Below are 24,869 nucleotides of genomic sequence, written 5' to 3' on the forward strand. Positions count from 1 at the left end.
AGATTCTCCAGAAGCTTATGTCTGTTAATCAGGAATATTTCAAAAATCAAATGAGAAGGAAATGGATGTGGCACATGTGGAACAACATCAAAAAACAAATTTTACTATTTTATTATGTAGTTAATGACTGGTTGCCTATTTTGGAGGTTTTTCAGAATTAGTTGTTTTTATATAGTCAAATCTGGTTAGAACATTAATTAAAATTAATACCAAATTTGAAGAAATCATAAAGATTAAAAGACACTGCCCAATTTTAATATCTCCAACCTGATCTTTTAAAAGTTGGTATTTCTGGGAAAAACAGGAAAGAATACAAGAATACAACCTGACTTTTAGCACCATATCTTAATAATAATCAAATTAAAAATTGTCACAATGAAGGAAGCAAAAAGAACAGACATCTCTTCATATAGTAAATAAACACTTGCTGTCCTTGCCAAAGTTAAGAGATACTAACTTCCAAGGACATCCCTGATTATATTAGAGAGGAGGAATATGGAAAATTGAAAGCAGTAGTGTTTCATAAAACAGCATAAGGCGATTAATAGGAAAATATACCTGCAGAGAATTTAGAATGAAAACCATTTGGATAAGATCATTTTGAAAGGCCTTGTTAAATTAATCAGGAAAGACAAGTTGGTATTATATGGAACACATCTGTCAGCCTTTCTATAACTTGGGACAAATAGTGCCTGCATATTGTAACTGTTTAATAAATGCTTTTTTTCCTTCTTTTCCCCCTGTGGTCGCTATGCTCATTAGTAACCATAATGCAAGTCACCTTCAGTACTCAGTGTGATAGAGGGACAATAGCATTTTGAAAAATGAAGTTGGGGAGGATTACTAGACCTGACAAAATTTTCAGAGAACAGATCAGTGCTAGAAATAACAAAATTTAAATGTTCTCAACTTTGGATTCTAAATATATATTAATGCAGGAAAGTTTCCCAAAAAAAGGAAAAGATCATGGAATGTACTATTAGACAAAACAGACAACTGAGAAGATAACAGCAACAACTTCCTCACATCATTATTTTCTCATCTTTGTAAAATCTTTATAAGAATGGACTATGCAGTGCATCAAGGATTAGAAAACAGGGGATCCAATTCATATCCCAGCTCTGACATTATTATGTGTGGCAAATCACTTAACTTCTTCAGGATTCAGTTTCCTCATATGTAAAATGAGCAGATTTGGAATGAGAGGATTACTAGGGTCCCTTTCATCTGTAAATCCGTGAACCTTAATGAAATGTGAAAAAGGAACAGGCAAGCTCTCATGGGACATTGCTGTATATTTTGTTTTTGCTGTTTCACAGTGGAACAAGAGGTATCTATTGTTTCTTGCAAAAATAATTGGACTGATGCATTCTCCAAAGGACAGAGTCAGTTTCTTTCCCCACCAAACCTTTGGAGAAGCTGGAGATGATTTGGAGACAATCTGAGGACTTGTGGAGGTATAGCCAGAAGCATTGGAAAATCTGTATGGGCAATCATACCTGCAATCCCACCAAAGCACGGTGTGTGCTAAATGCACTTGCAAAAGCAGTGGGCGAGAAGGGCCACCAAGAGGTATGGGTGTCCGCTGGGGACCTTCCATGATCCAAACATAAGTAGCACAAGCTGGACTATAGACACCAAAGAGCATCAGAAGCAGCAGTTGCCAAAGGTGTTGAGAAAGCAAAGGCCCCAAACCTTGAGAAGATTATTGTGTACATAGATAGATAGCTACCTTGTCACCAAAAATACAAATGAATGGATTAACAACTGGAAAGAAAATGGCTGGAAGACAAAGTCAAAATAAAAATGTTGTCTGCAAAGACCAATTCAATGACTCGTGACATGAATGTTGAAGTATGTTTCTGCTCCTTTAAAAGTTGAAGGCAATGCTGAAGCTCAAAAATTAGCTAGAGAAAAAACTAGAAATAAGTGAGAAGTCTCAATTAATACTTGAAGATGTTGAATTTAAAGGGTCACTCCATTTAACCCTGCAATATAAACACCAAATCATTTTCTCTTTATCTCCTCCCCATTTTGTCTTAAAGCTGTATTTCGTGACTATTTTTGGTCATTTTCTTCATATGCTTTCTCAGTTTTTCTGTGTGCTATTTTAAATTTCCTTTAAAACAATATAAACAAAAAAATGCTATCCACAACCGTAGACATTGGTCACATGGACTAATGCTAAGGTTCAACTGAATTCTCACTTGCTCAACTCTTGCCCATACCACCTAGAATCAATCCAAACTGCTTGATTGCTGACATGATTTGGGAATCTCTATTTTTCCTTCAGGTAAGGTAGATTGCTAAACAAACCTTACAATCCTGGATGCTGGTACTCCCCGACTTTACCACCTGCCTTGCTAGGAGGCCCATTGTCATCTTACCTGCTGACAATCCGAAGATTCAAACAGTCTTAGAACTTTCAGGACTTGGGACTTTTAAGTCTTTTGCTTTGCCCAGCAGTTGAACTGTCTAATGTGTTGTCTTCTTCCAGGTGTGAACTTGACCATGGACTGGCTTTCTCTAGTTGTTATTCTCAGTGCTGAGCATGGCACTTGACACTTCTACAATTCTGAATATTGGTTGTTCTTAACAAGTTTGTAGATGTTTTTTATAAATTCTGGATGTCAAAGTCATATAATTAAATTGTTCCTGTTTAAAACAAAAAAACCCAAAGCAATTGACTCACTTAAGGCACTTAACAACCTCCTTCAATCATCCTTTCATTACTTAGAATATATCACTATATGATCTAGTTCACTAGCTTTTTCGCTATTTCTCACACATGATATATTATCTTTCAGCTCTTTATCTTTGCACTTTGTTTCCTTCAAACCTTAGCTTTAAGCTCCATTTTTTACATAAAGCCTTTCCTGAGTCCTCCAGATATTGGTGCCTCTCCCTCAAATTATCTTAAATTTATTTTATATATATATTTATATGTGTGTTGTTTTTCCTGATAGAATATAAACTCCTTCAGGGAAGGCACTATTTAATTTTTGTTTTTGTATACCCATTGCCCAGCAATGGGCTATTTCTATGAAATAGAAAAAAGAGATCTCTAGGAGTATGTGCAATATACAGAATAGTGATGGGGGATAAAAACTAAAAAAAGCCATTTAGATAAAAAAATAAGAAGGGGGGTATGTAAAACTTTGGATAAACTAATGTGACTTAACAAGGAATTTTAACTGGATTTATCCATTTTGTAGTATTATTAACTGTAGAACTATTCTCAGAATATTTCATGCTTTATCTTTGGATTATCAATCTTGAATCAGTAATCATTTTTTATCCTCAGTATATAATAATGTTAATATATTTCACTTCTTACTGGTCTTGTTCTTCCTATAGGGTGAAGTAGTTAAGAAGAACACTCAGTCCAATCCTAAAACTTATGAAGAAAGAATTAAATTAATTCTACAGATGTGTGTGGAGGCTGCAGCAGAAGCTGTAAAACTAAATTGCAGAATTTTGGGAGTAGGTGAGTTTTATATATATTTTTAATTTTGAATATTTTAATATTAATGCAGAGTAAGATTGTAAGATATTCTGTGTTCTGATGTATATTTTGAATTGATCAGCAATATTAAATGATAATTGTCTCATAATGGGAATAAACATTTTATGGTATTTCCTGTATTGCAGCATAGCATAATACCACTGTGCTAAGTACTTTCACAAATATTATCTCATTAAATGGTCAAAGTATATGAACAGACAATTTTAAGATGAAGAAATTAAAACCATTTTTAGTCATATGAAAAAAATTCTTTAAATCACTATTAGAGAAATGGAAATAAAGACAACTCTGAGGTACTACTTCACACCTCTGGGATTGGCTAAGATGATAGGAAAAGTAATAATAAAAGTTGGGAGGAGACGTGGTAAAACTAATACATTGTTGGTGGAGTTGTGAACTGATCTAACTATTTTGAAGAGTGATATGCCCAAAAGGCTATCAAACTGTATACCCTTTGATCCAGCAGTTTCTGTTGAATCTGTATCCCAAAGAGATTATAAAAAGGCAAAAGGGTCCAGATGTGCAAAAAATATTTGTAGCAGCCCTTTTTGTAGTGGCAAGAAACTGGAAATTGAGTGGATGCCCATCAGTTGGAGAATGGCTGGAAAAGTTATGGTATATGAATGTTATGGAATATTATTATTCTAAATTAAATGATGAGCAGGATGATTTCAGAAAAGCCTAAGTGGAATAAGCAGAACCAAGAGAACATTATAAACAGCAAAAAAGATTATGTGATAACCAACTATGATGGTTTTAGCTCTTTTCAACAATAAGGTGATTCAAAATAATTCCAATAGACTTGTGCTGTAAAGAGCCATCTGCATCCAGAGTGAGAACTATGGAGACCGAAGCATAAAAGCTTAGTATTTTTATCTTTTTTATTGTTACTGTTTGCTTGGTTTTTTTTTTTTCTTTCTCTTTTCTTTTCCCTTTTGATCTGATTTTTCTTGCACAGCTTGACAAATATGGAAATATGTTTAGAGGAATTGCACATGTTTATCCTATATTCTATTGCTTACTAGTGGGAGAAAAATTTGGAACACAAAAGTTCTTTTTGGTAGTTTTTTTAAAAAATAATTATATGCTGTAAAGTTACCCATGTATATATCCTGTAAATAAAAGGCTATTAAAAAAATAATAATAATAATTATAACTTTTTATTGACAGAGCCCATGCCTGGAATTTTTAACAACATTATCCCTTGCACTCACTTCTGTTCTGACTTTTCTCCTCCTTCCCTCCACTCCCCTCCCCAGATGGCAAGCAGTCTTATACATGTTAAATATGTCACAGTATATCCTAAATACAATATATGTGGAACACAAAGTTTTGAAAGTTTTTGACATTCACCCTATCTTTGCATCTATTTTGAAAAATAAAAAACTATTATTATTTTTAAAAAACATATCTCATTTGGTTCTCTAAACAATCCTGTGAGGAAAGTGCTATTATTATCCCTGTTTTGCAGATGAGGAAACTGAGGCAAACAGAAATTAAATGACTTGCCCAGGTTCACATTATTAGTATCTGAAGCCAGATTTGAAATAAAATCTTACCGACTCTAGACCCAGCACTGAGTCTACTCTACCATGAGTTGCCTCTTCCTTTGTAATGTATATGAAATAAGAATTCAGAGGAGGAGGTAGCTTAGTATTTTCTGCTGTCATGATAGAATGGTTCGCAAAAGGATATATCCTTGAAGGATATCTTATCTAATTTAGATAAGAATAAGCAGAGAAAAACAGAGTGGATTGTTTTAGGTTGGAGAAAAATGATGGAGGTACAAATTGAGGAAATGAATATGGTATACACAGAAGACAGAAAAAGACCTGACTTAGGTGAAGTGGAGGATTTGTTAGCCTTTTATATTATGTGTGAAGATAGTGTAAAAGAGGGGGTTGGCTCTCTCAATTTGAAGCTCTTCAATAAATGTCTTACTCGAGTTTCCCTACTTCTTTTTAAATGATTCACCCTTGCATTTCAAGGACCTAAAAATGTCAATTCTCATTTGTTACAATGTCTTTTCTGCAAATTAGTAATATAGCTCTCATTTATGTAATCTTTTATAGTTAACAAAAGGCTTCTTCACATGAATTCTATGAAATAGGCAATCTGTTATCATGCCCATTTTGTGGATGAAGAAACTGAGACCTAGAAAGATTATGGGACTTGCCAGCAGACATATGGCTAATAAATGTGAGAGCTGAGATTCAAAGTAGGAGTTCTGAAATACCATTAGCCCATGCTTGCTGAAGATTATATCGTGATATTAAAAAATCTATTAAAAATCTTTGTGTAGCATGTAATATGTGCTCATATATACATATACACATAGATATGTGTGTATGTATATGTGTACATATATATCCCTCCATTTTTGAAGGGTTCACAATGGTCAGTGTCTGTAAATTAAATAATGGATCACTGATTTTAGTTTCTTGTAAATCTTTAAACCTTGGCAGTGTTACTTTGTCAGTAGCATTATAGAAGATAGTATAATTTTTTTCATTTTCAGCCTTTTCAAAGTGGAACCATGATAAGGAAAGTAGAGTACAAAAATGTTCAGTTTTGGTATTGTTGTTTAAGAATATAAATATTGTAAATAATGCCCCAAACTTTATGGGAAATGGTAAAGTAGTTATACATCTAAAGGGGAGATGTCTACCCTCCCCAGCCAAAAGTAGAAATGATTCTAAATGGAAAAAAGAGAAGTAAAAAGAAAGAAAGAAAAAAAACCTTAAAAAACAACCACCACCACCTTAAAAGCAGGATTCAGCAACTGCTATTCTTCTATCAAGTCACTTGAGCTATCTAACACCTGTTTCTGACATCACAAGATACTCAGCCAGAACTTTGGTGAAGTTAATAAAACTGAAGTAGTTGGTGATAGGTGCTTCTCTCCACCAACAAAATAGAGGAGGTTAAAAAAAAAACCATTTTTTAAAGAAATATAAGCAGATAAGCGTTATAAATAATCACTTAAAAATGTTTAATCTCACTAATGGTCAAAAATCAAATCAGTTGGTATTGACAGAGACAACAAAGTAACAGACCTCAGTATTGGTAAGATTGTGGGCAAAGTATACTCACACATTGCTGGCAGAATTGCAAATTGTTTTAAATTTTGTGAAAGGCAATCTAAACAGTATTTATCAAAAGGTATAATTGTGATCATATGGTGTATTAGGAAATACACTGTTATTTTAAAAATGGGATATCTGTCAACATATATGTGTGTACAAATTCTTCATCTGTAACATGAGGAATCTGAAATCCTGGGGGGTTAACATAGATAGTGACTGGCAGGATTTGAACCCATATTGACTCTAGATTCAGTGTTCATCCCCACTGTATTATGCAACTTGAAGGGAAATACAAATTAATTCCAACTATATTTTGGGTTAATTGGCTTTGCTGGCTAGTCAGGAACTTAATTCTTATTTGTGTCTATTTAGAGAAATACATTCCAAATTTCAAAATTGCAAACTATTTTTGGAAGCATATTCTGTTTGTGGAAGTTGTGAACTGTAATAGAAATTAGAATTGGTATGGTGGGTAAAAGATGAAATGTCTGAGGAAACAAAGGTTCAAGCTTTCAAACATATGTTTATTTGTGTGTATGTGTTTATAATTTCATTTTAATAGAATAATATTTTCCCAATTAAATGTAACAATGATTTTCAACTTTTTTGTCTTTAATATCAATGGATATTTTTTTCCTTTTTTAAAATAATGGCTTTTTCTTTTCAAAATATATGCAAAGATAGTTTTCAACATTCACGCTTGTATTCCAAATTTTATCTCTCTTATTTCTACCTCCTCTCCTAGACAGCAAGTTACCCAATATATGTTAAAGATGTGCAATTCTTTTATACATGTTTCCACAACTATCATGATGCACAAGAAAAATCAGATCAAAAAGAGAAAGAAAAAAACAATAACAACAAAAGATAAGAATACTATGTTGTGATCCACATTCAGTCCCTATAATGCTCTCTCTGGAGGCAAAGGGCTCTCTCTATCACAAGTCTATTGGAATTGGCCTGAATCACCTCATAACTGAAAAGATCCATGTCCTTTAGAATTGGTCATTGCATAATTTTGTTGTTACCATGTATAATGATCTCCTGGTTCTGCTCACTTCAGTTCATGTAAGTCTCTCCAGGCCTTTCTAAAGTCATCCTGCTGATTGTTTCTTATAGAACAATAATATTCCATAACATTCATATACTGTAACTAATTCAGCCATTCCCTAACTGATGGGCATCCACTCATCAACATTCATTTTTGAAAGATTTCAAGTTCCAAAATTTATTTCTTTCTTTCCCTCCTGTTTTCCCCCTCTCCAAGACAGCAAGCAGTCTGATATAAGTTACAGATGTACAATCATTTATAACTTATTTCCATGTGTTGGTAAAGAAAAATCGTAAACAAAAGGGAAAAACTATGAGAGAAAAAAGACGGAAGAAAAAAAGGTGAAAATAGTATGATTTGATCCACATAGTTCTTTTTCTGAATGTGGATGTTGCTTTCCATTCAAAGTCTATTGGATCACTGTATTGCTGAGAAGAGCTAATAACTATAATAGTTGAACATCACACAATCTAACCATTAATAATAATATTATTAAAATTAATAATAGTGATAAATTTATTAAGTGATACCTGCTAATTGCTCAACAAACTGCAACCAGGTCTCAGTTTTGGCACTGAACCCCCAAATATGGGGGGAAGAGATTTTTGTGCCTGAGAAATAATCAAATAAGACCAATCAATGAAAAGAAATTAATTAGCCATTAAAAATGCTTTTTGGTTGGAGAAAAAATTAGGGATTTTACAAATTAAGGAGAGAGAGAGAGCAAACAGGTAAAATTCCTTGAAAAAATAAGAAGTGTCTAACTCCCTCCTAAGTGTCTATAATTAAATCAAAGGAACGGGGGAACAATAACTGATTAACCAATATAGGACCAGTTTTTAGATAAGAAATATGGATTTTCTGAAATGAGACGGGGTTTCTGCTAAGCCTAAGCTAGGTCCTTAATTAAGAGTTTCTAAGCAACCACACAGGGATAGGTTCAAATTATGCAAATAATGCAATTGTAGTAGACCAATAATTGAATAGAACAGTAACTGAGCTAGATTCAGAATTGAGTCACAAAATGGAGTCACTGTGGTTCACTCAATTCCCACTATCACTCATTCTAATGTTTGTATATTTTTGGTTATGGCCAGGTATTTCCACAGGTGGACGTGTAAATCCTCGTGAAGGAATTGTACTACATTCTACCAAACTTATTCAAGAATGGAGTTCTGTGGATCTGAGGACCCCAATCTCAGATACATTGCATCTCCCTGTCTGGGTAGACAATGATGGCAATTGTGCTGCCTTGGCAGAAAGAAAATTTGGTCAAGGAAAAGGACTGGAAAACTTTGTGACACTTATCACAGGCACAGGTGAGAAAAGCAAATCAGTGCAGCGTTTCATTTAGAGGAAGTCTCCAACACAGGTGTAGTGATTTCTTGGAGAAAACATTTTAGTCCATTGAACAGTATGGCTTAGTGAATATTGACTTTTTTTCTGCTTGTCAATCTTAATCCCCAAACTTTTTGATGCTATTCGATTTTTTGCAAGTTCACCCATATAAAATTATATTTCAATATATAAAAAACTGGTCTCCTTTGAAATTCTAGGTTGTCTATTTTATTCGTTTGGGAAAAATATTAATCTGAGAAGATTCTCTAGAGCTCATCAGATTGCCAAAGGGATTTATGAGAATTGGGACCTCAAAAAAAACAGAGGCTGGAACAATAGGCTGATTTTATTGAAAATGAAAAGGAACAAGTAGAAAGGGCTATACTCTAGGTGTGAAGACCGTGTATTTTTAAATCAGCCGGAGTCAGGAATTCAGGTTAGGGGAAAATCGTCCAGTCTTTATTCTCAGTGAAGAAGGATTGGAGGTGGAAGAGAATCGGCGATAGCAATGTGTGCAGCTGAGTCAAGAAGCTAGCTAGACCAGCAGTCACACGACCAGCAGCTAGGAGTATCGAACCCAGGCCCAATCTCTCCCAGCTTCTCTTCCTGTCTCTCTCTCTGCCTCTACCCACCAAGATCGTCATTTCCTATACAACACATCAGGACTTGCACGGAGAGTGGGCAGGGACCATTCTTTATCCAATCATGTATATTAATAGAGTATAGCCCAATTACTATTTAGCCTCATGTACTTGGGACCTCAGTGCATCAACTCAAACCTCAGCCCATTACATCTCCCACTTTCTTTTATTTTAGAACACAGGTGGTCATGCCATCCCTGACTCCTCAGGGAGGTCAGAGCCCCCAAGGGGAGGTGATCACAGCCTCCCTAACTTTTCAGGGAAAGAGGTGAAAGCACCAAAAAGGAGGTGATCACAGCCTCCCTGACTTCTCAGGAAAGGCGGTGAAAGCACTAAAAAGGAGATGATCGCCCCTCCCTGACATCTAGGTTCAAAAATTCAACTGCAAAGCAAAAACAAAACTAGTTGGGATAATGGAGAAGTGTAATTTAACTGTGTTTGTGTGAAACATATCCTAGAGTGTTATGGATTCCCAGTTTGATATAAGATGGGGAGGAGGGGAGAAAGAGGGAGAGAGGAGAGACGAGACATAGACATATATCTTTAATGGGGAAAATTGAAATGTAGAAAGGAATATATGCTATATTTACTTTCCTGTGAATAAATTGGATCTCCTAATAGATAGTAAGCTCCTTAGAGGCAGAGAATTGTTTCCTTTTGCTTTCTCTATCCCTAGTGCTTAGAAGAGAGTAGGTACATATTTATTGGTTGATTACCTGTAGTGTACTATCTATCTAACCAGTCAGATTAACAGGTAGAATAAAAAGTTGATCCATCTAAGAATAATAAAATCTTAGTGATTTGGCATACTACTTAACCAGAGCCTGATTTATAAGTAAATTGGCAGCTTGTTAATTTTCAATGGGTATGATATCTGAATAGAAAATTAGTATGCTAGCATGATAATTGTGGAAATATGTGTAGAATAATTGTACATGTTTAACATATATTGGATTACTTGCCATCTAGGGGAGGGATTAGGGGAAAGGGAGGGAGAAAACATTTGAAACATAAGGTTTTGCAGGAGTTAATTTTGAAAACTATGCATACGTTTTGAAAATAAAAAGTTTTTTAAAAAGAAAGTAAAAAAAATTATTATGTTAATATTTCCTACAAAAACAGTTCTAATGTTAGTGGCCCATAAGCTTCTTTTACTACCATCAGCTAGTTTTGTTCAGTCTCTGGTGGTTCCCACGTACTTGACTTCTCTGCTTGTTTTGAACCAGTTTTCTGAGCTTCATATATCTAGTACAATTTCTCACATCTTTAACTTTGCTTCATTTCAACAAAGTTTTTGTTTTTCCCAGTCCCTCCATTCCTCAGAAATACTCGCCTCTGCTCACTCTGTGGCCTTTTTGCTTTGTTACTGGCTGGTCTTCATGCATGTCTTTTGTACATCTGCAACATGAAAGGTTTGAATTAGTTGTTTTCCGAGATTCCTTCTGGCTCCAGGGCCAGGGGCCTATGGTTCTGGGCCTGTGTTTATCAATGACAGTTTGACCTTTGCCTGACTGACCTATTTAGTAACCAGAATTTAGTAAACCAGAAACCTTCCCCCGGAGGTCAGTTATAAGTCAGAGACTTATACTGCAGTAACAGCTCATTGATCCAGGAAAGGCCTCCGGACAGCCAGAACGGGTGTCATAAACTCTGCAGGGGATGCTCGTGCCCTTTAGTCACAGGAGGGAACTTCAGCCTTTTGCTTCGAGACTCTGCTTTCATTTTCGGCAGAATTCTGATAGTGTGGTTAGTGTTCTCTGCCCCAGAACAGAACAGAGTAAGAGGCATGAGGAGGTAGCTGCTAGCCAGTCTCCCTTAGCAGAGGGCCCCCTATGAGGAAGGCCATGGAGACTCAAGATTAGAGGAGCCTCCAGCCCAGAGAGTTCCAGGCGCCCAAAGAGGGAGCCTCTGAAACCTGCCAGGATTCCTGGGGCTGAGGTGGGGGATGCTGACTGAATGCCTTTGTCTCTCTCCTTAGGTATTGGTGGTGGTATCATTCACCAGCATGAGCTGATACATGGCAGCTCTTTTTGTGCTGCTGAGCTCGGACACCTCGTGGTGTCTTTGGATGGACCTGACTGTTCATGTGGGAATCATGGGTGCATCGAGGCCTATGCCTCTGGGATGGCCTTACAGAGAGAAGCTAAGAAACTTCACGATGGTATGGTAGTTTCTGCGGAATAATACCATAAGGTTTTTGTATGCAAAGATAAGTAATTCAAATTATAGAAACCAAATAGGAAGATAACAACACTATTGTTTTCTTTCTTTCTTTTTTTTTTTTTTTAAAGCATTAGCTTATATGCAAGTTATCTAACACCATGGCTCCAATATAGATCTAACCCTAAAAATATATTTTCTTTGGGGTGATGAAAAACATTTACCATATAAAAAGACCAATGAATTTTGGGAGAAATCTTTATATTTTTTCAAAGTAAATGTTTCATATTTATGAAAGTAGACCCTAGCGCTTCATATTTTCTGGCCATATCTGCCACAGTCTCTAAATTCCTGATATCTTTGCCCCCAGAAGAACAACAACAAAAATATTTAGCATTTATATAGTACCGTCAATGTGCCAGGCACTATGCTAAGTCTTTACAAATATTATCTCATTTGATCCTCTCTACAGCCTTGGGAGATAGGTGCCGTTATTATCCTGATTTTACAGTTGATGGTGGAGGTATACAAAAGTTAAGTGACGTGCCAAGTCACATAGGGAGTGTCTGAAGCTAGATTTGAATCCATGTCTTCCTGCTCAACAAGCTATCCACTGCATCCTCTGGTTGTGGGCTTTCTTTAAGGAGGCCCTCACAGCTGAGTCGCTGTCATTTGGCCCCTCTTCCTACCTCCTCTATCACTCTATCATCCCATCCAGATTAAATGTAAAAAGTGCATTTTATCAAGAGCCCTGAGATGGTAAGGCATTATACTTTGTGAGAAATGTGTAGACATTTCTATTTTCCCTCAAATAGTCTTTGTATCTGAAAAAGGTGAAATAATTAATATTTATATACCATCCCCTTTTCATCCTTCTTTTCTGTGAGTCCACAGCATTTTGCAATTCTTGCCATATGATTTCTGCCGCACTTGGCCAAATATTTTAACACTGGAAATTTGTAGAACTTCTTTCTCACATTATGCTGTCTCTCTGTGGCCCAGTCTTAGACTTTTTGGGGGTTGGGCAGCCCCACTCTTAGACTGATGAAAAGCTCCCCCAAAGAGGCAGAGTTCATGCCTTCCAGAACTTCTCCCAGCAGGGATTTCAGCAGCCAGCATCCACCCGTCACTCTCACTTGTCCTTGCCTCCCTGCACTCTGGGAGGAGCTCACTTTGTGATCAAGGCTAAAGAGGCCTCTGTTCCATAATTCACTACTTCTACCTGACCCCTTTCCTTCTCTTTGAAAACATTTCATGAAGACATTAAGAGTGGACATCACTATAAACAACTAAGCTTACCTTATGGCGACTTAAAATTATTTCAGTACATTAAATATAACTTTCATACACTTACTTCCCCTGGGGCCTCCTTTGCATTCTTTGCCTTCTTCACTATTCCCCTTCTAACGCCAAGTTAGTGTATGCTCTATTATTCTTCTGCCCACTTCTCTGCTCTTTGACATCAGACTTCATAGTTGCCAATGACACTTAGAAGTCCTGGGGTCATCTTTGTACTAATGTGAATTGCAATATCAGCCCTGGGAGAAAATGCCATGGGATCCCTTCCTGCTACTCACCTCAGATGCCCATCCCAAGCCCCTGAGATGTGGGAGGGAAAATGGAAAGGTTTTACAATAAGATCCCTAATTCTAAGCAACTTAGGATAGGGATGTAGACCAGTTATAAGTGAAAGTCATCTCCCTTATCTGGCAGTAACAGCAGCAGAGATGTATGATGACATAGACTCCTCTGAGAATGAATACAAGTTGATAAGTTATTTCTATTGCTTCAGATGATACTAGAGATATCAGTAATATCTAATCTATATCTAAAAGCATAATTATAAACTGTATTCAGGTTTTCTACAAGTCAGATTTGGGGAAAATACAATCGGCATTTGTACTGATATGATATTTATAATCAATTCCAAAGTTCTACTTAGAAAATGAGTTAGCTAGTTATCAGGGCATTCCTTGATTTTCACCACATTGTCTTCTCAGAAACAATATTTTATTATTTTTAAACTTGCATGATGTGAAGACCGAGTTAGCACCCTTGGATACCTTAGAATCAGCTGGATTAGATAAATAGCTGGATAAGCAAAAGTTCTTGGTCTTTTGGGATAGCAGTCAGGGATGGACACAGGAATGAACACACCTTCTTTCTTTCTCCCCACAGCCAAAAAGTCACTCTCACTTGTCTTACTCCACCCTCTAATTTCCTCTTACAATTCTCTATCTACACCAACAGATAGAGCCAGCACCAAATAGTGGAATGGGCCATTTTCCAAGCATATGCCAACAGAGTATTGTCCAATAAGTAATTAGCCGTAAGTGCTTGGTTGTCCAAGTGCATCTGCTCGGAGTTTTCAGGCCTTTACAAAATGATTGCTATTTTATTTTTTTTATTACCTTCATTTCTTAATATTCACCTTCTACCTCCCTCTATCCAACAAGCCATCCCTTGTAACAAATATTAGAAAAGGAAAAGTGGCAATTCAGCAAAACCAATCAATATATAAATCAATTGTCTTATAGTGTATGTAATATTGCATAACCATTGTTCCATACCTTTGCAAAGAGAAGTTGTCTTTTCTCAACTTCTCTAAGATCTAGTTAAGTCATTATAATTACAGAATGTTTAATTTTATTTTTTCATTTACATCATTGTAGTCATGGTATATATTATTTTCCTGGCACTGCTAACTTAATTCTTCATTAATTCATCCAAGTCTTCTGATTGTCAATTCAGAGCTTCATTGGATGTATTTTCTCCATGCTAACAGTAAGGATCAAGGCAATATAATATAGTGGACAGAAGACCCACAAGATTTGAGTTCAAGTCATATTCCTGACACATACTGCCTTTATGATCCTGGGCAAATCACTAAAATTATAAATTATAAAACAGGTGACAATCTGTATTAGTAGAGGGAACTTCTTTATTAGGAATTTCTTATGCCAATGAAATCACATATCTGTACCAATTTGAGGCATAGAAGAGCCAGGCATTAAGTTGGGAGAAATTTGAGGAAGAAGAGGCAAGTAGATTAGTGTTATAGTAGAGTAGTAGGCAAGAGATCAGGGCTTAAACTAATCAAGTTAATTTAATTAAACAAGCATTTATTGAGTATTTGTTGAGTGTCAGACACATGATCAAAACCTCATAGCCTCTGTCCTTAAGGAACTTACAATCTAGTTGGTTGAGGACAAGAGAGGATTTTACTAGGATTGGGGTTGTTTCAATAGGAGTAAAGAATGGGTCAAATGCAAAAGACTGTGGAAGTACAAATGACAGAATTTTTTCCATATACTTTATATGTGGAGTTTTAGGGGAAAGTGAAAGAGGAGCATTAAAGTTAAAAGCTAAATAAATCCCTGAGGTAAAAAAACCAGAAACTTCCCATAGCAGCATTTTTGTGGTAGCAAAGAATTGGAAACAAATTAGGTGTCCATCATTAGGAAGAGAGAGAAATGTTGTATTTACATACAATGTAATAAATTATGTAACATAAATGATGGGTATGAAAAATTCAAAAAAGCATAGGATTATTTATATTTATTTATGGTTTTCATACACATTTCTTCATAAATCATGTTGGGAGAGAAAAATCAGAACAAAAGGGAAAAACTATGGGAGAGGAAAAAACCAAAAATAAAAAAGAAGTGAACATAAGAGATTTACATTCAATCTCCATAGTTCTTTTTCTGGATGTAGATGGTATTTTCTATCCAAAGAAATATTTGCACATGTGGGTCCTTTTCCCTCCTTTATGATTTCCTTGAAATACAGACTCAGTAGTGGCCCTATAGGGGTCAAAGGTATGCACAGTTTGATAGCCCTTTGGGCATAGTTCCATATTGCTCTCCAGAATGGTTGGAACAGTTCACAACTCCACCAACAATGTATCAGTGTCCCAGTTTTCCCTCATCCCCTCCAACATTTATCATTATCTTTCCTGTCATCTTAGCTAATCCGAGAGGTGTGAGGTGGTACCTCAAAATTGTTTTAATTTGCATTTTTCTAATCACTACTGATTTAGAGCATTTTTTCATGTGATTATAGATGGATTGAATTTCATCATCTGAAAATTGGCTTTTCATATACTTTGACTATTTATCAACTGGGGAATGATGTCACATTTCTTTTATATATTGTAGAAGGAGACCTTTATCAGAAACACTAGCTGTAAAAAAAAATTTTTTCCCCAACTTTGTACTTCCTTTTAATCTTGTTTCTGTTGGTTTCCTTTGTGCAAAAACTTTTTAATTTAATGTAATCAAAATTGTATTTTACATTTCTGTAGTTCTTCTTTGGTCATAAGTTGTTTACTTCCTCAAAGATCTGATAAGTAAGTTATCCCTTGCTTTCCTAATTTGCTTATAGTACCAACCTTTATGCCCAAATCATGTATCCATTTTTACCTTATTTTGGTATGGTGTGTGAGATGTAGGTCCATGCTGAGTTTCTGACATATTATTTTCCAGTTTTACCAGAAATTTTTGTGAAATAGTGAATATCCAGAAGATAGAGTTTGGGGGTTTATCAAATACTAGATTACCATAATGATTTTGTTGTATAGGGGAATATTCCATTGATCCACCACTTCTTAGCCAGTACCAAATGGTTTTGACTACTGCTGCTTTATAATAGAGTTTTAGATCTGGTACTGCTAGGCCACCATCCTTTGTATTTTCCCCCCAATAATTCCCTTGATATTCTTGATTTTTTTGTTCTTCCAGGTGAATTTTATTATTTTTTCTAGTTCTATAAAACAATGTTTTGGCAGTTTGACTAGTATGGCCCTGACAAGTAGACCAATTTAGGCAGAATTGTCATTTTTTATTATATTAGCTCAGCCTATCCATAAGCAATTGATATTTTCCAGATATTAGATATTACTTTGTTTGAGAAGTGTTTTGCAATTTTGTTCATATAGTTCCTGAGTTTCTCTTGACATGTAGACTCCCAAATATTTTTATATTATCATCAGTTATTTTAAATGGAATTTTTCTTTCTATCTCTTGCTATTGGGCTTTGTTAGTAACATATAGAAATGCTGATGATTTATGTGGTTTTATTTTGTATCCTGCAACTTTGCTAAAGCTGTGAATTGTTTCAAGTAGATTTTGGATGATTTTCTAGTATTCTCTAAGTTTATCATCATATCATCTGCACAGAGTGATAGTTTTATTTCCTCATTGCCTATTCTAATTCCTTTAATTTCCTTTTATTTTCTTATTGTTAAAGCCAACATTTTTAGTACAATATTGAATAATAGTGGTGATAAAGGGCATCTTTGTTTCACCCCGATCTTATTGGGAATGCATCCAGCTTCTGTCCATAACAAATAATGCTTGATGTAGGTTTTAGATAGACACTGCTTATTATTTTAAGGAAAATTCCCTTTATCTCTAACATAGAAGGATTTATATGAATTAATGCAGATTACAGTTAGCATTTACAGCACAACAATATATACAATGTGATGGAGTTATTATTGTGCTGTAAGAAATGATGAGGGGGATGTTTTCAGAAGAACCTGGGAAGACATATATGAACTGATACAAAGTGAGCAGCAGCATAGTAATTAATATTGTAAGGGTGATCAACTGTGAAAGACTTAGCTACCCTGATGAAAACAATTATAAGATTCTCATGATAAAAAAAATGCTATCCACTCCAAAGAGAGAACTAATGAATTCTATATACAGTTTGAAGCATATTGTTTTTTACTTTATTTTTTTGCCCTTTTTTTGGTACAACATATACATATGAAGTCATGCAAAACCTATTTCTTTTTTGGCTAATGGGTGTCATATTGCTTGCCTTTTCAAAGTAGAGGCCAAGGTTACAGGGAGAGAGAGAATTTGGAATTCAAAACTTTTATAATTTTTTTGAAAATTCAAAAACCAATATATACTATGTAAACAGAAGTAATAATACATTGAAACCAGATGATGTGTAATTATAATGGCAAGTTACACTTGAAGAAAACCTAAGAAAATGTATTTCCTCTCCTTCAGGACAAAGGTAGGGAACTATGGGTGTGTAATATTACCTATACTGATAGATGTAGTTGATGTATTGATTGGTTTTACTGAACTGCCTTTTTCCCCCTTTCTTTTCTAATTTTTATTGGCCTTCTGAATTATAAGGGAGGGAAGAATATATCCAGAAATGAATGTGATAAAACAACAAAAGGCATCAATAAAAATTCAATTTTAAAAGAGGTAATAAATTGTATACTTGGGAAGATGATAGTACTAATAATAAAAGGAAAAAAGGGTTAAGTTTAAGTGGAAAAATGACAATTCAATCTTAAGATGTCACTACAGATTTATTAATACTATATATCTTCCTTCTCTCTGTCTCCGTCTCTCGCTTTCTCTTATCCCCACCTTCCACCTTTTTTTCTACTCTCTTTTCTTTTCTCTTTTCCCTCTCTTTCTCCTCTCTTTTTTGTGTCTCCCAAAATAGAAGACCTTCTCTTAGTGGAAGGAATGTCAATGAAAAAAGAAGAAACTGTTAGTGCTCATCATCTCATTCAGGCAGCTAAACTTGGCAATGCAAAAGCTGCTAGTATTCTTAGAACAGGTAAGAGGCTATACATCTTATTGGGAAAGGTCTTCAAAATATTGCTGCACAAGTTAATATTTTTATAAAGTGTAAGGCATGGTTTTTAAATTCAAGTTAATGTCCTTAAGAAATAGTCAGTTTTGATTCTGTAACTAACTTTGAATTTCTCACATTTTTTTTTTTACTATTTCTTGACTATGATTTATTTTTGTTTCTCAAATCAACTTGTGATTTTGTCTTTGCATTTTTTAAAATTGTGGTATTTTGCTTTTTTTATAGCAGGGACAGCTTTGGGCCTCGGTGTTGTGAATATTCTTCACACAATGAATCCTTCGCTTGTGATCCTCTCTGGAGTCCTAGCAAGTCACTACATTAACATTGTCAAAGATGTGATCCGACAACAAGCTTTGTTTTCAGTTCAAACTGTGGATGTTGTTGTTTCAGACTTGGTAGATCCTGCCTTGCTTGGTGCTGCAAGTATGGTGTTAGATTATACCACACGCCGAGTACAGTGATGGACTTAGAGCTATGGAATTGAAGGAAGATCTTAAATTTAATAGTCTGTTGATTGTCTTTTTAAAGTGAAATTTTAAATGAATAATTTTAGCTACCAGTAATTTTGGCATACAAATGTGCACCTTTGTTCTTGCCTTCTATTTCTTGTCTACATTTATTGTCCTTGTATTTATAGAGCTAGATCTCAGAATATTTAGAAACCAGTCTCCTCTCTCTGTGCCAAAGAAAGCAGCATAATAGATTTGGACTCATTTTTATATCATAGTCCATAATGTCTTTTTTAAGTTCTATATTTTGATATGGTAGCATAGATGTAGGTAACCCATTACTTTTCAGACCTGCTATCCTCAGATATTTTAGTATAATAAAATCTTGCTTAAGGCTTAAGCAATTCTGAATCAACAAATCTCTTCTTTAAAATTTATATGACCTGCCTTCTAATTTTTTTGTTTTTCAGTTACATACATTTGTTTTCTCCCCTTTGCCCTCATGTAAAAGGAAAAAAGGAAAAAAAAAACACACAAAGCCTTCATTACAATTATGTATAGTCAAGCAAAACAAATTAATTTTGAATAACTTTTTTCTTTTACTTATTTTTTAAATTATCAGATATTAGTGGTTTATTTTTATTGTATTTTTAAATGAAATGAAGTTTCAAGAAACATGGGAAATGTTCATGTGTGATTGTGTGAGTTAATTGTATATTAAGAGCATTACTTAAATAAGGTATGAAGGGAAGTTTCTGCCTTCTTAGATTGCAGTGAGCACAACAAAACAAGATGCTGCCTAGCCTGAGAATTAAGTCCTTATTTGCCTCAATTTTTTGGACTCCTTTATCTCTATCTTTGGGCGGGGTCATATAAAATAAATGGAAATTTGTCCATCAAATTATATAACTTTGTGAAATCATGAGCCTCAGTGGTTCATTTCAGCCACAATTTTAGTATTTGAAACTTTAAGTGTAACAAAGCAACAAAAGAAATCAGATCTAAATCTATGTGAATCAGATCTAAATCCATATGATGATACTTATGTTTCTATAGCACTTTGAAATTTTTATTGAGAAGATGTAACATCAGTTTGGGGATGGCTCAACTTTTGTAGCACTTGGAATAAGATTGTATCTTTACTTGGAGAATATACTTATCTCCTATTAACATCAGAGAGGTAAATAATTTAATGAACTATATAATTCCCAAATCAATTGCAAGGCTTAAAATGCATTGTTATATGGTCGATGTTATACCTGCCTAATAATGTTTTATTAGATGGACATTCCCAGAATGTCTGGGTAATAAGGAGATGTGGCCCGTGAGCATTCTGAGTGTCAAATACAAAGTTCAGGTCAAACACAACACTGTCTTATAGAGGAATAAGATAAATACATAATAAATGTATTAGAGAAATGCAAAACAAAGTGTGATGGAAATGAGGGCTGGTACATTTAATGAGTGAAATTGAGGCATTTCACTTAGAATTATGGTTTTTCTCAAAATATAACATCTGGGTTAAAACAAATGATTGATTTGAAGAGTAGAAAGCTAACTGATTTGTGAATCCAATAGTTTCCCTCTTGTGGAAATCAGTTAGTTTTTTTAAATATAACATATATAAAACAGTTATTTGCATTTTATCAGTTCTCTTATTTTTTTAATAAGTGCAAACTTTTTGTCAAATTATGTTTATTTCAAGTTTAGGATAATGTTAATGTCTGAACCTATCAGTTCTGTACTGTTTTCTGTATTGAATGAAGATAATATTTTACCTTTAATCTTGTTTTATATTTAATAATATGTAGTTAGATGATATTATAAAATGGTACTTTGAAAAATCTTAGGTCTTATTTTTATGACATTCCATGGTGGCTTTGTACTGGAAATGAAGACCCAGTAGTGACACCATTTGTGCAAAACATGAGCAATTTATACCTGCTGCATACACCAAATGATTAGGTCTAATTTAGTCAATCAAATATTTATTAAGTGCTTATTATGTGCCAAATACAGTTGACAGATAAGAAACATTGAATTCAAAAGTGATTTTGAATAGTGCTCCGATGCATATATGTACATTAATTCTGATCAATTTAATTTATTCTTAAATATCATTATTTTAAAAATATCTGTACAATGCATTTAATTTATTTTAATATGACCAGTTTTGTTTTAATAGGCTGACCTAAATTCTAAATAAATGACACTCTTTATATGTAGTCTTGTTTCAATCCTGTTTTCTTGTTCTTTTTTTCCCTCATTCCAGTCATTCCAGTAATGACTTATATTTTACATTTGTCACATTTGAAATGTTATTTCTCTAAAGCTAAATATTTCTTGCTGTTTTGAGGTTTTTTTAAGTATCAAAAAGAAGACATCTTGTTTGGTGTAATATTTAGGCTGAGATCAATTTTAAAAATCCTAATATCATAAAGTAGTCCAGAAATGTTTATTTTTGAAACTACATTGTTTTATTTTAGCATTGTGAAATTGAGGGGACTCATGTATTTACTTGTATTAATTTACTTGTCTTCATTGTTTACTTTGATTATTCAACATACATACCCATACATTTAATTAATCTATCATTAATTTTTGTATAGAGCATTTTGCTTGGTCCTGGGAAAAATACTAAACATAGATAATAATCTAATAATCTCAGAAAGGACCAAAATACTAACACAATTAAAATGAGTTGTCCATAAGTATAAGGGGCTATATCAAAAAAGATGGTGGGTTTTCCTCCTCATTATAAATCGTATAGGGGGGAAGGGAAGGGATTATGCATTTACATAATACTTACATGATAGGGACTTCTGGCCAAGATGGTGGAGAGGACACACACATCTATTTAAGCTCCTTCTTGCTCTCAGACTACTTTTTTTCATAATACAGCCTCGGAATTAGGACTTGACTGAAAAAGCCTACAAATACATTACCAGCAGAAGATATCCTCAAAATTCACCAGAAAAAATCTGGTTTTGCTCACAGGCGGGGACAGTTAGATCAGGCGCAGACTGAAGGCAGGCAGCGAGAGCACAGCAGGCAGCTCACACTGAGCAGACTAAAGGGGGGTGGGATGTGATCTCAGCCATTTCAATGGAGAGAACTTTACCACAGTGTGGCTACTTTGCCCTGGCAGCAAACCAGTAGATCAGCAGAGAAGTTATAAACACAGGGGGTAAAGACTATAACCCTGAAAAGGTAGTGTCTCTTGGGACCTGGCTACACCCACCCGGAGTGACTCAGCCCACTCTCAGTGTCTCAGAGCTCAGATGCAGCGCAGCCATTGCTGTCCTGCTAGTGCCTTGCCGCTGCCCCCACAGTCTGTAGAGGAAGCTCGGTAAAACTGTCCAGCCTCTCCCACCCCCAAAAAAAACAGACTGCATTTGTTTTTGTTTGTTTTCTTTGATTCTTTTTTGTCAAAATAAGCAAAAAATTTAAACGGACCTTAACCATTGATAGCTTCTATACAGATAGAGAGCAGACTTCAAACCCTAGGGAGACTAAAACCAGACCGTCTCCAGATGAATTCCAAAGCGGGATATGATCTGGTTCTCAACACACAAGACTCTCACAGAAGAAATTTAAAAGGCTCTCACAAGAGAGCTAAATGGGAAAAGGAAAAGGAAGCTTGGCAAGAGGGTCTGGATAAGTCATCCCACTCATTTAAAGATAGAGTGAATAAAGAAATCAAATCCTTGAAAAACAGAATTAGTGAGTTGGAAAAAGAAAATATCTTTCTAAAAAATAAAATTGGTGAAATGGAAAAAAATTCCATAGAACAAAACAACTCACTTAAAAAATTGGACAATTAGAAAAAGAAATTTAAAGAGTGAGTGAAGAAAATAATTCATTAAAAATCAGAATTGGACAAATGGAATTGAATGACTCAAGGAGACACCAAGAATCAGTCAAACAAAACCAAAAAAATGAAACAATGGGAAAAAAAAGTCAAATACCTTCTTGGGAAAACAACAGAGCTGGAAAATAGATCTAGGAGAGACAATTTCAGAATTATTAGACTCCCTGAAAAATATGATGAAAAAAAGCCTGGACACCATTTTCGAGGAAATCATCAAAGAGAACTGTCCAGATGTTATAGAAACAGAGGGTAAAATAGACATTGAAAGAATTCATTGATCACCTACTGAAAGAGACCCCAAAATCAAAACTCCAAGAAATATTGTGGCTAAATTCCAGAACTATTAGACCAAGCTAAAAATACTACAAGCTGCTAGAAAAAATCAATTCAAATAGAGAGGAGCCACAATAAGGATAATACAGGATCTAGCAGCATCCACATTAAAGGATCAAAGGGCCTGGAATCTAATGTAAGGAACTTGATATGCAGTGAAGAATAACTTACCCAGCCAAAATGAGCATTTTTTTCCAGGGAAGAAGATGGACATTCAATGAAATAGGTGAATTTCATCTATTTCTGATGAAAAAAAATGGAACTAAACAAAAAGTTTGATCTCCAAATATAGGACTCAAAAGAAACCTAAAAATGTAAAAAGAAATCTTGGGAACTATATTTCTATTATGAATATACATAAAGAACACATGTATAATTTGGTTTTACAGTTATAATATAAAAAAGAATCTAAAGGTGGAAAGGAAATTGTACCAGAAAAAGGGTAAAGTGGGGGCACTACATCTCATGAAGAGGCAAAGGAAACCTATTATATCTAAGGGTAAGAAGGAGGGGTGATGAACATAGAATATTTACTCATCAGAATTGGCATAAAGAGAAAAATATTAGACATATTCAGTTTACAGAGAAACTTCTCCCACCTCATTGAAAAGTTGGAGGGGAAAAGCGAAAATGGAAGGATTAGGGTAAATGGAAGGGAATACAGAAATAGTAAGGAAAAGGGGTAAGAAAAGGGGAAGAACTCCAAGGTGGGGGGAGGGATCCTAAAAAGGGAGAACTGTGAGAGGCAAGTGGTGCTCACAAGTTTAATACTGCAGAGGGGAGAAAAAGGGAAGAAAAGGAGAAAAGCATAAGCAGGGGTTAATAAGATGGCAAGAAATACAGAATTAGTCATTTTCACCATAAATGTGAATGGGGTAAACTCTTCCATAAAGTGGAAGCAGATAGCAGACTGGATTAAAAGTCAGAATCCTACAATATGTTGTTTACAGGAAATACACTTGGAGCAGGGCGATACATACACAGTAAAGGTAAAAGGCTGGAGCAGAGTCTACTATGCCTCAGGTGAAGTCAAAAAAGCAAGGGTAGCCATCCTGATCTCAGATCAAGTAAAAGGAAAAATTGATCTAATTAAAAGAGATAAGGAAGGGCAGTATATCTTGCTAAAGGGGAGCATAGATAATGAAGCAATATCAATATTAAACATATACACCAAGTGATGTAGCATCTAAATTCTTAAAAGAGAAATTAAGAGAGCTGCATGAAGAAATAGACAGCAAAACTATAATAGTGGGAGATCTCAACCTTGCACTCTCAGAATTAGATAAATCAAACCACAAAACAAATAAGAAAGAAGTCAAAGAGGTAAATAGAATACTAGAAAAGTTAGATATGATAGACCTTTGGAGAAAACTAAATGGTGACAGAAAGGAGCACACTTTCTTCTCAGCAGTTCATGGAACCTATATAAAAATTGACCATATACTAGGACACAAAAACCTCAAATTCAAATGCAGAAATGCAAATCCTTTAAATGCATCCTTTTTAGATCACAATGCAATGAAAATTACATTCAATAAAAAGCCAGAGGAAAATAGACCAAAAATAATTGGAAACTAAATAATCTCATAATAAAGAATGATTGGGTGAAACAACAAATCATAGACATAATAATTTTAGCCAAGAAAATGACAATAATGAGACATCATACCAAAATGTGTGGAATGCAGCCAAAATGGTAATAGGGAAATTTCATATCTCTATGGAGGCCTACTTGCATATAAAATAGAGAAAGAGAAGGTCAATGAATTGGGCTTGCAACT

The 24,869-nt window shown here is 34.8% G+C and overlaps 1 protein-coding gene across 4 annotated transcripts in view; it reads left to right on the top strand.

Moving 5' to 3' along the window:
• GNE (glucosamine (UDP-N-acetyl)-2-epimerase/N-acetylmannosamine kinase) overlaps nucleotides 1-19,463 on the top strand; it is a 75,968-nt gene extending 56,505 nt beyond the window's left edge. For all 4 annotated transcript variants that reach the window (XM_012542687.3, XM_012542690.3, XM_012542688.3 and 1 more), the window contains exons 8-12: nucleotides 3,358-3,487; nucleotides 8,761-8,982; nucleotides 11,621-11,803; nucleotides 18,283-18,399; nucleotides 18,661-19,463. In XM_012542687.3, the coding sequence (XP_012398141.1) occupies nucleotides 3,358-3,487; nucleotides 8,761-8,982; nucleotides 11,621-11,803; nucleotides 18,283-18,399; nucleotides 18,661-18,896 (888 nt within the window). In that variant the 3' untranslated portion in view covers nucleotides 18,897-19,463. The remainder of the gene's footprint in view (nucleotides 1-3,357; nucleotides 3,488-8,760; nucleotides 8,983-11,620; nucleotides 11,804-18,282; nucleotides 18,400-18,660) is intronic.
• The last annotated feature ends 5,406 nt before the right edge of the window (nucleotides 19,464-24,869 follow it).

Source organism: Sarcophilus harrisii, chromosome 1 (assembly GCF_902635505.1).
Source record: "Sarcophilus harrisii chromosome 1, mSarHar1.11, whole genome shotgun sequence".
Classification (NCBI taxonomy): Eukaryota; Metazoa; Chordata; class Mammalia; order Dasyuromorphia; family Dasyuridae; genus Sarcophilus; species Sarcophilus harrisii.